The 17,430-nt window shown below is 32.6% G+C and overlaps 1 protein-coding gene across 2 annotated transcripts in view; it reads right to left on the bottom strand.

Moving 5' to 3' along the window:
* Positions 1–17,430, bottom strand: part of NPF1 (neuropeptide F 1) — a 41,166-nt gene that overhangs the window by 4,838 nt on the left and 18,898 nt on the right. Inside the window, exons 3-4 of one of the 2 annotated variants that reach the window (XM_073093624.1) lie at positions 3,544–3,663; positions 830–878 (exon numbers count right to left, since the gene is read on the bottom strand). In XM_073093624.1, coding sequence (XP_072949725.1) covers positions 830–878; positions 3,544–3,663 — 169 coding nt within the window. The remainder of the gene's footprint in view (positions 1–829; positions 879–3,543; positions 3,664–17,430) is intronic. The other variant, XM_073093625.1, reaches the window with a different exon arrangement.

Here is a 17,430-nt window from a genome sequence, read left to right as displayed (position 1 = left end):
TAAAGAAACTATTAATGTTAGTCCAAATTAATAGACCTTATTAATCTCTAACAAAGATGAAGATAATTACAATAGTTTCTAGAGAATAACGTTATGTGAACGCTCCCTTGTTAATACGCGAATCTTGTATATGTTATTTTTTTATAAATGAATGGTATTTTTTTTATTGTCACTTTTCTATGCCTTCTCATGATTTGTTTTCCATTGTTTCATTTTATTCCCTGTAGAGATTTTTTTAAATATTTTATATTTCTATAATAAACATACAAAATTCAAGACTTAATAATTATTTGTGTCCAAATACATATATAGGTAGTACTTAGATGTAAAATCACTTTAGCGTAGTATTCATTACTATATTTGTATGTGTTATTATTACATTTACACTGCTCTTTAAATCGAAGCCAAATTTTAAATTAAGAATGTAAATTAAATTATTTATTTATAACGTCCATTAATTTCGCATTAATTTTATTTGCAAGCATCCGGTTATTAAGATAAAGTGCCCAAAGTTTAAATTTCATTATTATCAACGTTCAATACATTAACTGGAAGGGTTTTAATTAATTAATTTGCTTATTTCGTCTTGAAATTATTTGAAATTTGAACGTGATCAAATAATAGCAGATAAATATAGATAATTATAATTAATGCATTTGAATTTTACTTTCCTTATAAATTTGACCCAATTTAAAATACTGAATATTTAATTAAGGGGGTCGGCCAAATTATTTTTTGGGAGCTTGTTTTAGTAGATAGAACTCTTCAAAATATCCACTCACGATTTCAAAATTAAGGAAAAATAAATATATTTTATAAAAGTGCTTACCTCAAGGTCCTTGGCCCAGTTTGTGAAGGCATCGGAGCGTTTGCCAAACCTGAGGACAATAAAAAAACAAAATCATAACATACGATAGATATAAAGACGTGAATCGCTGTTACGAAAGAGAAATGTAACATAGAAGTGGACTTCGGGGTTTAGTCGATTACAGGTCCGTTCTGCTACTGAAAAGTAAGCGAGGGAGCTAATATGCAAACAATGATTCATGTGACAGATACCCGTCGCTAGCTGTTGTCGGCTGTAGCCGTCTGCCGTCAACTGTCACCGCCTGTTGTGACTGTCGTTGCCGACAAGCGGCGACAAAGGAAACAGCCATTTCATTTGTAAAAGACAAGCTTGGCAAGAGTCGTTACAGTCCAACCACAAATACTTCTATGTTTCAACTTTTAATGATTCATCTTTTTACACAAACCCGATAATCTCGATATAAGAAGCCTTAATACACAATATATTTAACCTGAAAATGTTTACGGGTGAAAGATGATTGACACGTTATTTGTAATACGCCGTATTGTTTAGCGTAAGTATCTGATGACTTAATGAAAGTATCAAAGTATCTGATATTACTGATGACTTGACAGAATTAAATTTGTCTAAACCTAAACCAATATTTATAGCAAAATTTTCATATATAGCAAAATGTTCGTAATACTATGCCCTATTTGTAAAAATTAAAATGTAATTAAAATCGTTACTATATAAATTTTATACTTTGTGATATAAACAAGTTGTAATTGCTGCACTGATGAGATGAGGTTTGGAACGAATACTTTTATTTTGATTATGATACGAGTAGAAAACAGAACAGAAAGAGCATGCAGTCTACACAATAATAGTTTTATTCGCAATTGAACGCGTTGCTGTACATGAAAATAACGCTAAAACGCCTCGTGAAATTGTCTGGTTTAGCACGTTTTCTAAATACAGCAAAAGTAATTTCATCCTAATAACAAAATGTTTGCACTCATGAACTTACTAGAAACCAATGATGTAGTATGCGTAATATGTAGTTACTCAAAGTTACAAGATAAGTAGCTTAATTTATATACTCTACTTAGCCGATTTAGTTAATCGTTGGCTAACTATGCAAATGTATCCGAAGCCTTGTCTTTAAGTCGGGATAACCACTTAAGGACCTTACTTAATGAGAACTTTGTAAGTTTATGCATCATATTCACTCTTGTAAGTGTTGAACACTTGAACAGTACATACAATGTAGATACATGTTATAATACAGTTAAAATAACAACAAATAAGCAATATACATTTTTTATGATAAAATAAGATAACTGTCTATGGTATGATAGTAAAATACGATAAACAATTATAGCTTAGATAATTGCGAAAAGATAAATGTCAGAAGATAAACAGAGAAACATAATAATAGATTGCTATAGAGAAAGTGTTTCAAATGCTTAAATAAGAACTTAACACGGATCGAAACACATAAAGAAATTAAATTAAAACAAGAGGATTTGAATGTCCTAAACATAACGAATTCTCACGTCTTCTACCTTAGAATTTTTAAGAGATATAAGTAAATATTTAGATCATTTGAAGCCAGGCCTTAAATTTCGAATCGATATCTTTTCATAAAATCACGAATCTTTAGATCAATTATTTTGTTTTCATGACAGAAAATATCCTAATAAAATCATGCATACATAAGAGCTTTTAAAAATATTCTCAAACACATGTGAAATCTATAAACAAGAATTTGCGAGCATGATAGATAAATGAAGATAATATTGAAAAAGGACTGGGTTATTTCTCAAGGGAGCAGTATTATTTGTTTTATATCCATCGATATCCCAGGAATGGTTTATCATCCTGTAATGTTTCCGGTAAATGATTTACTTATTCGGAGTAACATATTTATTTTTATAAAATACCTTGGAAAATCTTTGTTCACTGTTTTAACTATCATGAATCCCAACAGATTCAACTCTTGCAGTTTTATTCATAATTCCTGAACTTTTAATGTACCCTCACGTACTATTTAACAAACATGTAATGCAAACCCATAGAGCCCTTTGTTTTTATTAAAAACTTTCTTCCTGTTTAAACACTTATTTTCTACAATATTTATAGCATAATAAACATAATTTATATATTTCTTATTTTACTTTATAAAGTGGTAAAATCTATTAGATTTGAATTATAAACAAAATAATATAAAGGAGATTAATAATTAAGATTAATTAGAAGAGAAGTTTATAAGATGAAAAAAACGTGCAAAAGACCGATTCGACAAATCAAAGAAATAAAAAGGCGCACAAAAATCAACGCTACGCTTTTGGGTTCATTTACCGAATATAGTTTTGTTATTTTTTTCTCACCAAAGTAAAACACGGTTATAGATATTAAATTTCTATATCAACTATGTAAAATGTTTTACCTTGGCCAAAAACAGTTATCCCTATCCACTCAGCCAGAATATATTTGCAGCGTTAAAATTCCAGCCCTTTGACTTTTTACAATTTTAAATGATCAACACCAGCACTTCATTGATAACTTAAAATTGCAAATATATGTAATAAAATTTCGAGGTATCAAGACGCATAAATAGTGGCCAAGCTAGAAATTAGAAACCGAATTAAGACGACTATCAACAGACAACACACCAATCATACAAGAAACTACCTAACCAAAGCCTACTAGGGATGTACAAAAGGAAGGGGCGGGAAACATCGATATCGTACCTTGGCCGGCTGTGGTAGGAGTAAATGCGGTCAAGGTTCTGAAGCTGGAGGAGTCGCACTGCTCGGTCTAACAAATCTGGGTCCACCCGCTCCCCGTCCGCCACGTCGCGGCGGTCAATCCTGCCGAGATACCGATATCGATATAACAATGATCACAACACTATACTCCGCGTTTGCTGATTGCCAAGGTACGATTGATTTGATGGGGAATTCCGGGTTATACGAATACCTATTCCAGGTAAAATGATAAGGAAGAGTAAGAGTTATTAATACTTCGAAAATTTTATTGGAGTTCAATTTTTAATTGAGGTGCAAGGAATTCTATTAATAGCGTTAAATTTTCCATACAACTACGAACCGTAATGAAGACTCTGCAACATCGATATTACTACTTTTTAAATCTACAATACTATCTGTATAGTAAAATGAACTTAGTAAAAGTGAACTATAAATACCAGTTAACAGTAAAATAAGTTTCTCCGATTTAGAATTTACAATTACAGGAATCATAAGATCGATATTACAATTACAAAACTTTACAATAAATAGTTTCTTGCGTAATGAAACTTTGCGGCTAGAAGATATCCTCAAGCGATTGTCGGAGGAAACTTTGGAATATTATTTTGTCCAAAATGCTTAATATTATACGAGTTTCTTGTATCTATTTTAAACTATTTTGAAACAATTGTTATAACATTCCTACCGCTATTTAAGGTGCTAAATTATAACATCTTTGGCATACGAAACATATCTTATAATGAAATGCATTAAATAAATTGCACGGTTATTAAATTTACTTAAGAAAACTACTTACAGAAGAATAATTTTAGTAATTAAAAATAAAATCAAATATATTAAGTAAAGAATTTGTGTCATTATTTACATCCTACAGGGGTCCACTCTGCAAACTAAAGAAAGCAGTGATAGCCTAGTGGTTAAGAAACTCGGCCTCTCGATTAACGGGTCCGAGGTTGAAATCCCAGGCACGCACCTCTGATTTTTCAAAGTGATGTGCGTATTAGAAATTAATTATCACTTGCTAAACGGTGAAAGAAAACATCGTGAGGAAACCTGCATACCTGAGAGGTTTTTAAAAAAAAATGTGAAACAATACGCCCCAATAAGCACTTGGCCAACGCGGTGGCCTAATCCTTCTCATTATGAGAGGAGACCCGTGCCCAGCAGTGGGACAGTAATGGGTTGATGATGAGGGGTCCGATCTGAGTCCATTTTTTTACAATATAGGAATGTAGGTACGGCCATTATAATTTAGGTTTGATGGAAATTATGTAGTCCAGTGATGAAAGTTTTGGGGAAAATACTTTTGTCGAAAGTGCGTAGATAAAAAGATTTGTCTTAATATAAGAAGCTGAAACGTCTGAACACAAGTATTAATAGTAACATTTTGAGATTGTAGTAAGATCTACTTTCTAAAGATAACAATGGAATCCAGACTGCAATAGGGGCTCTCGACTGCATTTTCAGAAAGATTGAAACCGCCAGTTTTTGCATTCAGCACAATCAAGCCATAACATGATATTACTAGGTAGCCAGGTTTGTATATTTTAAATTAGTTTCATAGCATTTAGTTGAGTTTAGCTTCACAGTAGAACCTAAGTTTAAATAAGGTAAAATTTTACATTATAAGCACATGTCGATAATGACTTCCAATATTTGAAAGACATAAGTGTATCCTACCGATATGCTTTAATACTCAGTAATTTAAGTAGAAATTACAAACAATTCAAAAAACATTACCTTCCACAGTCGGGTAAAAATTGACAAATGTTAGAGTAAACTTTGTCAAGATTGCTTATTTCTTATTGATATAATACTTAATAATATAATGTCTAAAGACGACATGTCTCATGTGACAATGAAGTCTCTTCACAAAAGTACTGTTGGTATAAAGAATACTCAACCACGTTTAAAGAATACTCTTCTCAGTGCGAACAATCTTGATTGCTTAATAATAAGAAGCCGCATAACATTCGATATATTCGATAACTTAATTTTTTCAAAACATAAATAGCAAACACACAAGACATTCTCAACACCTAAATGAAACAAATAAAAACCAAAAAAAAAACCATTTAAAGACGTTATGCAAATATAATTTCATAATATTATAAAATAAATCCATACACAAGCCCTGCATCTAAAATTAGTTGGTTATTATAATCTAATCTAACAACCCTTGAGCGTAAGCTTTCACAACAACGATAACGTTATCAAACTAATGAGTATTGTAACAGTTATATCACTTAGGATTAAAAATCTAATAGAAATTCCTCCTCTTCGTTCTTCAAACTTAGACCTTACAAAATGTTGAAGGTGGTAGAACACTTTGTGGTTCAAAATGTTGTAGGTTGACTCTTTGTGGTTCAACTCCGGCGGCACAACGGCCACACCTATTTCTTCGTCATAACAGCAACTGCTGTGTTCTAGTTTGAATTTTGCGTTAAGGGAGACGTACTTTTCCACGGCCTTCCAGGTTAGTCCTCAAGAGTGCATCTTTGGTCACCCTCAGGTAGGAATATCTAATTCTATCTGTGGTTGATTACATATTTCCATGGGCGGTAGTAGCCTCTTACCATCAGGTGGACTGCATACTTGTCTGCTACTCTTATATTATAACAAAAAACGTTTGTCGACCCATTACTATTCTACTGTTGGGCAAGGGTCTCCTTAACTCTCCTTTCATAATGATAAGGACATAGTCCACCGCGCTGGTAGACTTCGCACACCTTTGGAATATTTTAGGAACTATTTACAAAGTCTAAGTTATTTAATAAAACTATATACCTATCACCATAAAGTATTATTAAAGTACTATTAGAAACACTAATGTAATAATACTGTTAACAACCTGTTATATTTAAAGAATATTGATTTTTATTTCATCATAGACCTGATAATTCCTTTATTGCTATTACTAAAATCATTATTAAACGCGAAAAATAAATAGCCCAATCATAGATATATTAGTAGTCTATCGGTTTATTATGTCATTTCTAGTTATTATTAGCTCTGTGGAGGTGTTAATTATTGAAGTATAGGTGCTTCAACAACTCGTTAGTTGGTGCAGGGAGGCGTTAATGTTGAGTGGTTATTTTGAATTTGTAACAATAATAGAATTATCGGTTTATCCGTTAAATGTTTGTATGTCATACACGTGTTTATCGTTAAATATACCTTACTATGTCAAACTAGCTTCTACTGCCCCACTGCTGGGACAGATCCACAGATCTTATATCCAAAACCCTTGTTTACTCGACTACGACAAAATCATTTCCTCCGTTTACAATTCTTCTTTTAGGCTCTTATATCCTTATATAACTTGACTACAACCCATCACATATTTTTTTTTCTTAATAATATAGGTGTAGCAGACGAGCATGCTGTCCACCTGATGGTAAGTGGCTACTACCGCCCATGGACATCTGTAGTCAACCCCAAATGGGATTAGATATTCATACCTGAGGTTGTCCACAAATGCGCCGCTACCCCTGAGGACTAAGCTGGAACGCCTCTGAAACGTCTGTCTCCCTTACCACACCCTTCAAAACGGAACACAGCAGCGCTTAACACTGCTGTTATTAGGCAGAAATAGGTGTGGCGGATACATCTTGGATTATACATCTTGGTTGAAGTTCGATGCAGAACTAATAAGATGAATGTCATTGGATACCTACTTAACGTTCAAATTCAAGGGCCCTTTTTCGGGAGGTATATGACACAATCGGGTTTCTCGTTTTTGAAAAGGCTTATACAATTTTGTTTCAATGCACGTACAGAGAGACCAGTACAAATACCACCCAGACTAAAAGTCAAAATTGAATATTTATATTCGGTCGGGAATCGAACCCGAAACCCTCTACGTAACTTACCAGTACGGCTGCAGTGGAATATAAATTTGAAATATGTTTCAATTCTCGCACACTTGCGAGTCCAATATTGGGTCATAAAAATTACAGCCAGTGTAATTACCTACAATAAAAAGTGTATTTATTAAATATACCGGTAAATTCCAAATACGATATACACTCGTATTATTAATGCACATAATTAAAAAATAGTTCAATTAATTTCTCATCCGATTGCAATTACTTTTCTAAACCAATTACAATTATTTTCGGCATCGATGATATCTGTATCGAACCATACGATCCATTTTTAAAAGGAATACCATTTATAGGTATACATTTATAGGAATCGATTAATTTACAATTATTTTCAGAATCAATTATACCCTTATTGATCCATTCCTATAAAACAGTACGATATAATTCTACAGTATAGATTTATAGGAATGGATTAATTTACAATTATTTTCAGAATCAATTATACCCGGATCGATATATTCCAATAAACGAATACCATATAATTCTACTGTATAGAATTATACGAACGGAGAAATTTACAATTATTTTCAGCATCCATTTATACCCGTATCGAACCATTCCTATAAACGCACCCGATATAATTCTACAGTATAAATTTATAGGAATGGATTAATTTCAACAATAATATTTATACGTGACATTAATTAACCCTCGTGTTATTAAGTTGTTCAAAGTGGCGTTAATGTCAACGCCGCGTGGTTTATTTTGTGACGCGAAGCATTTAATTTTATTATCTGCAACTTGCAAGTGTTAAATTGACTGGTGTATAAATAACCCCAAACGGCGTGTCAATTATTAAATAATTTTATGGATTACTTAGCCAACATAATGTCTAATGTTTAGTAGTTTTAGTAGAAATGTTTAGTAGTTTTGAAAAGTGGTAGACTTGTAGTTTGAACGAGGAGGGAACACCGCCTCATCTATTTTAAAGCGAAACAGTCTAAATATATATAACTCAAAGGTATCAACGCACACGCACACGCAAACGCACGTAAGATCTATCAACGCACAGCCCAAACCACTGGACGGATCGGGCTGAAATTTGGCATGCAGGTAGATGTTATAACGTAGGCGTCCGCTAAGAAAGGATTTTGATCAATTTTACCCCCAAGGGGATAAAATAGGGGATGAAAATATTAGTTCGTATCCCGAGCGAAGCCGCGGGCAAAAGCTCGTTGTAATATATATTATTATTTGAGGCGACATTGGAACATTGTCAATTAGAATCATGAAATGACATCCGAATAAAAACGAAAAGCTATAACCATAACATGCTTAAATATCAACAAATAAAATTAGTTCAAAGAAAGACCGTTCAAATCTTTGTTTAAATTTTACTGTCCAAAATTCTGTGAGAGACAGCTTCAAAGATAACTGTCCTTTGTATTCTACACTATGTTGATAAAATTCCTTTGTAAAATATCCTTATCGTCCTACTAAGAAAAATGGGTCAAAATATCTGAGTAGGTAATCAATAAAATTAAATTTCCGTTAATATTTCGTCGACACGAAATGTTTATAATCAAATTTGGTATAATTATATTAAATTGTGCGCGGGTAGACCAGAATTTATTTATCGTTCATCGGTTCTTGTTATAAGTGGTGTCATTTTTGCAATTACAATATTGGAGATTCATTAGGCTTGGCACAAAATTGAATATTATATAAATGTAATTTACATAATTTGTGTAGTCACAATTTTGTAAATTACGTTTATAAGTTAATACACTGTGGCATGGTGAAAGTGGCTCTTTATTAGTGTTTTAGTGGGCATACCATGGACACAATCAATGGTCCGTAAAAATATTAGACTTTGTACTCTACCGTAATCTAAATTCACTAAGGCCCGTCATTTATAAACAATCCAAATTTGACAATTTTAGCCTAGTAGACATTGTCCAATACGCTCTTTGGTAGGCAAACATTTTAAAGATTTATTAATAAGGTTAGATTCTTAGTTGGAGTCGCTGGAGATCGAACCAAAAAAATCTCTATTGCTGAAAATATAGCCTATGTCACTTTTACAATTTAGATGCGCCCTCAAAGACCTCATGGTAAAATCCGTCAAGTTATTGGACGTATTATACACGTGCCAAAGAAAAAAAATGCGCTAAAAAATAACAGCAGTAGGGTAAAAATGTGTGACGATGTGGTAAGACAAGATGAACAAGACTAAAGCGAAGTTTTACCATGATGGTTGCATTATAACCTCTATATATATTATATATTATACCCTCAGAGACCATTAAATAAAAATTCTAACGAAGTACAATAATTTTATAATACGGATACGGATAGCGGTCACCCATCCAACTCCCGACCGCGCCCGACGCTGCTTAACTTTATTGATTGTTTTCAATCAACACAGCTAGCGGGGCTATGCGCGCGGCAATGGCCACTTACCATTAAGTAAAGAACACGCATGTTCGCTTGTTTCTTATATACTTGTATATAATTAAAAAAGAAACCGATAATTAAATAATTTCAGCATTATAAATCGTATTTCAAGTTACAATACTTAAAATTAATACTTCTTAATCCTCAACCCTATTGTTATGAAATTTGTATTCCTAACTCGACTTTCGAATAATGTTTTGTCGTATTTCCTAATGTATTGCGCGTGACGACTGCAAAGGTGCGCTGATCCAAGTTTCAAGAGGCTATCCGTGAAAATAATTATCTACAATTAAATACAAGAAAATCATCATCAACCCATTTTCGTCCCACTGCTGGGCACGGGTCTCCTCTCAGAGTAAGAAGGAGGCCATAGTCTAACGCGCTGGCCAAGTACGTATTGGTAGACTTCACATACCTTAGATATATATTTTTTTAAATCTTCCAGATGTGCAGGTTTCCTCACGATGTTTTCTTCTCCGTTTAAGCAAGTTATAATTTATTTCTAATACGCACTTAACTTTGAATACAAGTAAAAGTAGGTTTTAATTTGCATCATTATACAAGTACCTACTGACAAACGGGGTAATTTATAAGTCCAAGCGTAAACGTAATATACTTTAACGTTTACATTACAAATGTTTACCTACATTACTTTATGGAATTTATACAATATATATATATATATATATATATATATATATATATATATTTATAATTCGTATTAAAAATATATATATATATATATATATATATATATATATATATATATATATATATATATTTATAATTCGTATTAAAAATACATACAGTATGATATTTTTAGCTGTATGTATTTCGAGCGTATACACGCACTAAACACTGCTGTTATTGAGCAGAAATAAATGTGTCAGTGGTGTCTCCGAGGTCAAACCACAAAAGGTTCTACCACCTTCAAAGAGGTCTTAGTATTGCCGATTGGTTTTCGCCAAACAAAAAAATATAATTTTCAAATCAGCCCGCTTATTCTCAAAAATTAAACTACACAACTCGTGATGCATATCGTCAAAGCGTTTCAAACTTGCTTTGAGTGCTTTTAATAAAATTGTAAATTTTCCGAAACATTCAACCAGCTGCTACAGCGTGAGATGCTTTGAAATTTTGTTTTTTGATTATTTTCTCCTTTAACAAAATTGTTCTTTTAACAAATCAATGGTTTTTATTATTAATGGCTTCTTCTTTAAAATTTAAAAAAAATGAATTATTATAGTTTGATTGCGTTCGGGAATAAAAGTAGGAAGTAAGTAGGAAATATAGATAAACGACAAAAAGCTTATATGAGTCAAAGGGTACCAAGTTCGAACCCCGATCAGGCAAACATCTAAAGTTTGAATTTACATTTCTGTCCTGAGTCTGAGTGTTCGTGTTTTTAACTTTATATCCATAACACACACGACATAAGAAATCTAGTATGGGACTATGAGTTTAGCAGGAATACTTTTCTTTTGTTAAAGTCTTCAATATATGCATTAAAAAACTAAAAGACGTTAAATAAATAAAAAAATAAAGAAACGGCATAATGTTTCTTAATCAAAAGGAAAACAACTTCAAGATGACAAATAGTCTTTTAGTCTTAACTACATAAATAGTGGTCCTCACATCAACGTCAGAATTCTATTTAGATGAGTTATTTATCAAAAGAAAACGGCAAATGTCATCCATGTATTTGTCATTCTATCTATCTTAGCCTTTTGTGTCACTACGAAAGAATAACGATAAGCTATAAGATACTCTGAATTGGAAAATATTAGCCGTTTTACCGTGAGGGCGGCTAACCGCACAGCCAACCGCTTTCTCGGTTTACTAAGCAAGCACTTGTGATTATACGCAATTATATTTAACTGCCACAAAATAAAGAAACGATACTAGATGTTCCCGCGGTCAACCGCTATTGGGTAGGAAAGAATAATGTAATGTTCTGAACATTTCAAGAGGTGGTGGTAAAATTTATTGAACATGAGGATAATAGGGGAAACTGGGGACGCTTGATCCTTACGGGAGACTTGGTACACTGGATTTACAGAGCTTCTGTGAACACAATATGATTTTAGTGTGGCAATATTGGTTGTCTATGATACGTTATAACTTTCAAACTTGGTACTCTTGTCCAATTTGATATTTAAGCAGATGGCGGATGATTATGTGTTTCGTGTCGCAGGAAAATATTTTTCGTAAGTTTTCATTTTGATTAAATAATTGGTTAGTAAACTTATTTTGGGTAAGTAACACTTTTAAACTATTAATTATCTATGTTTTAAACGTCTGTTTCATAGAATAGTGTTAATAGTAGTCGATTTTTTTACAATATATTTTTATAACCACAGTATAGCTAGGGTACACTTGGTACACTTTCTTATGGGAGATATGTATAATCCCCCCGCATCAAGCATCCACTAATGTTTATTTTTGAATAATTTCAGGGTTCAGTATGCCTAGAGTATATAAAACAATAGAAGGTGCAGGAAAAAAAATATCAACTATAAGATTCTGTGATAATAGGAACATTAAGTAATGTTAGCTGAAAACATAGTTACTCGTATATGTGATTTATCAAATTAGTGGATATGTTGTTGTTGTTGTTGTTTCTACTTTATCTACTAAGCAAATAAATCAATGATAAATCAATTTTAACATATTTTTTTTTTCATTTTGGTATTATATGAAAATATAGGGGACTTATTTCCCTCAGGATCAAGTGTTCCATAGGGGGGGATCAAGTCAGACATATATGTGGGACACATGGTATCATTCCCTATACAAAGTTTTCGTGAGCTGGTTACAAAATTTATATACCCATAACATTAGCTTTTATACTTAGTATAGCCAATGAAATTCCACGTATTTCAGTACCCATGTATCTAAAATCGGATCAATATTTACCAAATAGTGGTCAAAAAACAAAAGGGGGGATCAAGTGTCCCCAGTTTCCCATACTTTTTTAAATTTTGCTCCGCATATGACGCTTGTGATGGTCGTAAATGTAAATAGTACCAGATGACCTACTTATTATAATTTTTATTCTACATATTATACTAACCTATGTGTGTAGAGAACTTAATATTCCTTATTTTGTAACAAATGTAGTTCATGTTCTTCTAATCTTACAATAATACACAAGCCTAAAACTAGCATATTTACCGCTCTTAGAGTAAGTAAGCTAAAAATCAAATTATTGCTTGTTATTTAGTCTTTTGGTATGCGACAAGTAACCTTTCTCATTTTCTTCTCAGAGAAACAAATATTAGTTAAACCCGTTCTAGATGATATTTGTTCGGCCTGAAGTTGAGTGATGGCCAACTTAACGTATGATACTCGTAGCAGGTGCATTGGTCTAAATAAACTATGTTTTCTATGCAATGAAGACCTTTTAAAAGAGCTTGTTTATTTTGCCTTCTTAGGTAACTAGATTATAGTTTTCTATGCTATGAAGACCTTTTAAAAGAGCTTGTTTATTTTGCCTTCTTAGGTAACTAGATTAACATTTGGTTTTGGTTCAGTCTAGTATTAAGTAATATAGAAAAGGAAACAAAAGTTAATAGGTTTTATTTAAATTTAATCTTTTATAGAAATTAAACGCTGCCTAAAATTTTGAAGTCAAATATATATATGGTTTTTTTAGTATTAATATTTTCATTTTACTGTGAAAAAAAGTATCGTGAGAAACTCAAAAAAAACTCAAAGATATATAAAGTCCACCAATTCACATTCGGGAACTTTATAAATTCTCTCATTCCCGCAAGAAAAAGGTGACAAAAAAATATTACAAATATTACATCTACGTTTTAATTTTCTAAGTAAGAAAAGCAGCAGTGTATTAGAAACTTTTCTTAATCGAATTCCCCCAATCCGTAAATTGATGATAGGAATAGTGGGAGACTCGTGGGAATTCCGAACTACTCTAATCTCCTGATTGCGTGTAAAACAAAATCCGGACTCTAATTTATTGTTTGTTTTGTTCTACTTCATGTTTTTGGAAGTAACAATGTACGAGAAATAAAAATTTTTTTTTAATTAAACGTAGTCTCTACAGGTAGTCTCTATAGGTTCACGTATGATAGATTATTATGTATTAATCAAATATTTTGGTAATTTTTTATATTTAGTTGTATTATTTTAGAGTTTAATAGTAACAAGATTCATAGGTCATATATCCAATTCTCGTCACGATAAACCACGTGACATTCATCTACTAATTTTCTTGCAACTTCGTACAAGTAAAATAAAAACGTCAAATTTTTAATCCTCGTTTAATCCCCTTTTGGGAAACAAAATTCACAAAACTTTTTTTGTAGGGGATATCATATTTATAACTTTAGTAGTTTAGGCGATGATTAGTCAGAAGTGAGTATCCTTCGCTTTTATATATTTAAGCTACATTATTCACGCCTAGTTTCAAGACTACGCCTAACTTTGATTAGATTTTTCCCGTACTTGTTGCGTGCGGCGTTACCGTAACCAAGTTGATACGTATACCTACAAATAATTGGCCAAGTGTAAGTCGAACCGAGACCGAATCCGGAGAGTTCCGTACAGTTGTATTTTTTTTTTCTACTATGCGTTATTATGTTTATTATGTATTATAGTAGCCATTAAATTATATACATTGTGAACATTTGAACTGTCTACCGATAACGGTTCGACAGTTAGTACAAAAAATACCAGTTTGTTGTATGAGGACGCTATACCTACATTACATGTGAAAATTTCAAGTGTCTACAGACTGACAGACAGCGGAGTCTTAATAATAGGGTTCCATTTTTACCCTTTGGGTACAGAACCCTAAAAAGTAGGACGACTGTATATAGCATTACGTGCCTACATTTTTTTTATTATGGTATACCTTTTTGCTTTTGGCACCTTATTATCTAAGGTGATATTATTTTTGTAATTCGCCCTCGAAGACTTCACTGCCATATTTATTACAGTCCAATAAAAGTAGTGTCAAATGGTGTGTTCAGGTTTGGAGAGCCTGGTAGGAAAGACATACGAGTAAGTATAAAATACTATAATAATATATTTACCTTTGTGGATGACCCTACGTGGGTTAAAACAAAATTCTAAATCCTATTCTGATTGGTGCCGCGATCGAGTCTTTCCTCTCATAAGCTTTACAAACAAAGGGTACATTGAGGTACACGTACCGTGATTTTAAATTAAAATTTCTCCGCGTGATTCTGTTATGAAAACTCTGTACAATAGGTCGCGACAGCTGTCATAGAACAAGTAACGTTTCAAATAAACGTCAAACACATCTGAATGTACATATAATAAAGAGAATCGTTGTCTCTGACAAGCTAAAGTGTAAAATATTATTTATGTTCCACTCCACCCGCTTGTACCCTTTTTTTATCCGACTGCAAAGGGTACTTTTTTCGAGCGTATGTATGTATTACATGCAGTCATAGAATGGTTAAAACATTGCTTCTCAATCGTGAGGTCCGAGGTTCGTATGCCGGACTCGCACATTTTATTTTTTAAAATAATGTGCGTACAAGTATTATTAAATTATGACTTGCTGTAACAGAGAAGGAAAACTACGTGAAGAAACCTACACACTTGAAAGAACTTTAAAAAAAAGCAACCAAGTTGCACTTGGCCAACGCGGTGGACCATAACCTAATCCTCATACAGAGATGAGGCCCGTGCCCAGCATTGGGACAGTGATGGGTTGACGATGATGATGTATCTTGTTAATATGTTATTTTGTCTCATTCTTTGACACGCCCTACAGCCCAATCGTATTGACGGATTTTAATATATTTTGAGTCGCTAGATTCGTCCTAATTGTGGGAGTAGTATAAGCTATCGCATATATAGAAGTCAGCCTTTTTGTTTTTACAATACTTATGTTTATAATTTATTTTCTTACGAATTTTACAATTGTATTCCTCAAATCAAAGGCATTTAACACCAAAGCTTTTGACGCGGCGTGCCAAAGCGATTCCGAAGAAACTTTAAAACTTAATCAACGCCTCAAAGTCTTGACGTTTTGTAAGGTCACTAAACTTTATCCCACAAAGGACACTTGTTGATTCCCTATAGAACTTACTTTTGGATGCGAAGCCCGAAGCTTTAATGAAACATACTACTCTATTATTACTTACGAAATCCGAAGTAATAATGAAACAATCATGAAATTCCCTTGTGAACTTAGTACTCAAGTGAATTTTCGAAATGTGGGTTTTAAAATAGTTAGATACAGACTGAACTTAAAGTCTATGTGATTTATTGAAACCTATTTGAATTAAGTGTTGAAAATATCTCTTCAAATCTATAGGATTGGATATATAGTTTATGGAGTGGACATTGTCAAGATTTTCATACAAAAACTTTCATCTCGTTTCACACTGTCACCACACGGATTGATTGGTTATTGACATATATTATAATAGAGCGACTTACTACCAATTGATATAAAAATTGGGGATGACACTTCCTCCCCATGTCCGGTCATGCTACATTCAACAACTCTAATATCACATTGTTGAACGAAATAAAATAACTAGAATGTTCATTACGATGCGGTGTATTCTCACAATAAAGGATTATTCTTATGTATATTATAACTGAATTAAGAACTCAAGTTTTAATCTCAAGCGCGAATAAGATCTGAGGTAACTTTTCAAAAAAATATATGTATTAAAAATTAAGTATCGCTGACTTTTATTTTAAAATAAAATTTACAAATACTTAACTTACTGAGTATTTAAAAACGCCAGACACATCTGAATCAATATATAATAAAGATAATAGTTGTCTCTCATAGTTCTCACAGGTGTGTGAAGTCTGCCAAACCGCAAATTATCAGCATAACGGGCTCCGTTAAACCGTTCTTATTATAACATCTAAATCCTCATTGAAACAGAAAGAAGTTCATAAAGAAGCACTAACAAATAGACGACAAATCGAAACTATTCTAATGTACTAAACAAGAAGTTTAAATCGAATCAGCAACTGCATACAAAGCTATTAGGAACGCTAGGAACAAGTATCTTAACAAGACGCTAGAAATTCATTAACATTTATCAGCGAGGTAAACTTAGTTTTCTTGACACTTTCCTAGGAAACGGAAATTGGATCGTGTGGAAACAGCCTTATATTGTTAGAATGAGTTCGACCGAAACCATTTATATCGAACGAAATCACATTGCGATTTAAGAGTTGTTGTAGTAAAATACATAACGGCTTAGTTCGTAATTATAATATTTAATGTAAATATAAGACATTTTCCAAAATATTTATTTTTACTATGTATAAAGAGAGCTGGAGATAATTAAATCAATTTTAATTTGCCTGTTGCTTGCTTATACATATCGTAATGTCACGAAAGATATTCAACTATTTATCAAGTAGATTAGACATGGGATAGGGAGAAGGTATCTTTGAGTTATGATTAAAAGGTAGTAAATCGATCTGTCGTATGATTATCGTCAATCAAACTCAACCAAACGTCTGTGGCTAACTTCAGATAGGACTATAATGTTATCTGAGATTGAGAACAAATGTGTATGGGCGGCAGTAGTTATATATAGCTCACCATCAGATGGAC

Source organism: Epargyreus clarus, unplaced genomic scaffold (genome assembly GCF_041222505.1).
Source record: "Epargyreus clarus isolate Ecla_fem2 unplaced genomic scaffold, WU_Ecla_fem_2.2 ptg000005l, whole genome shotgun sequence".
Taxonomy (NCBI): domain Eukaryota; kingdom Metazoa; phylum Arthropoda; class Insecta; order Lepidoptera; family Hesperiidae; genus Epargyreus; species Epargyreus clarus.
Note: the sequence above shows the minus strand (reverse complement) of the source record. Positions and strands in the feature narration are given on the sequence as shown.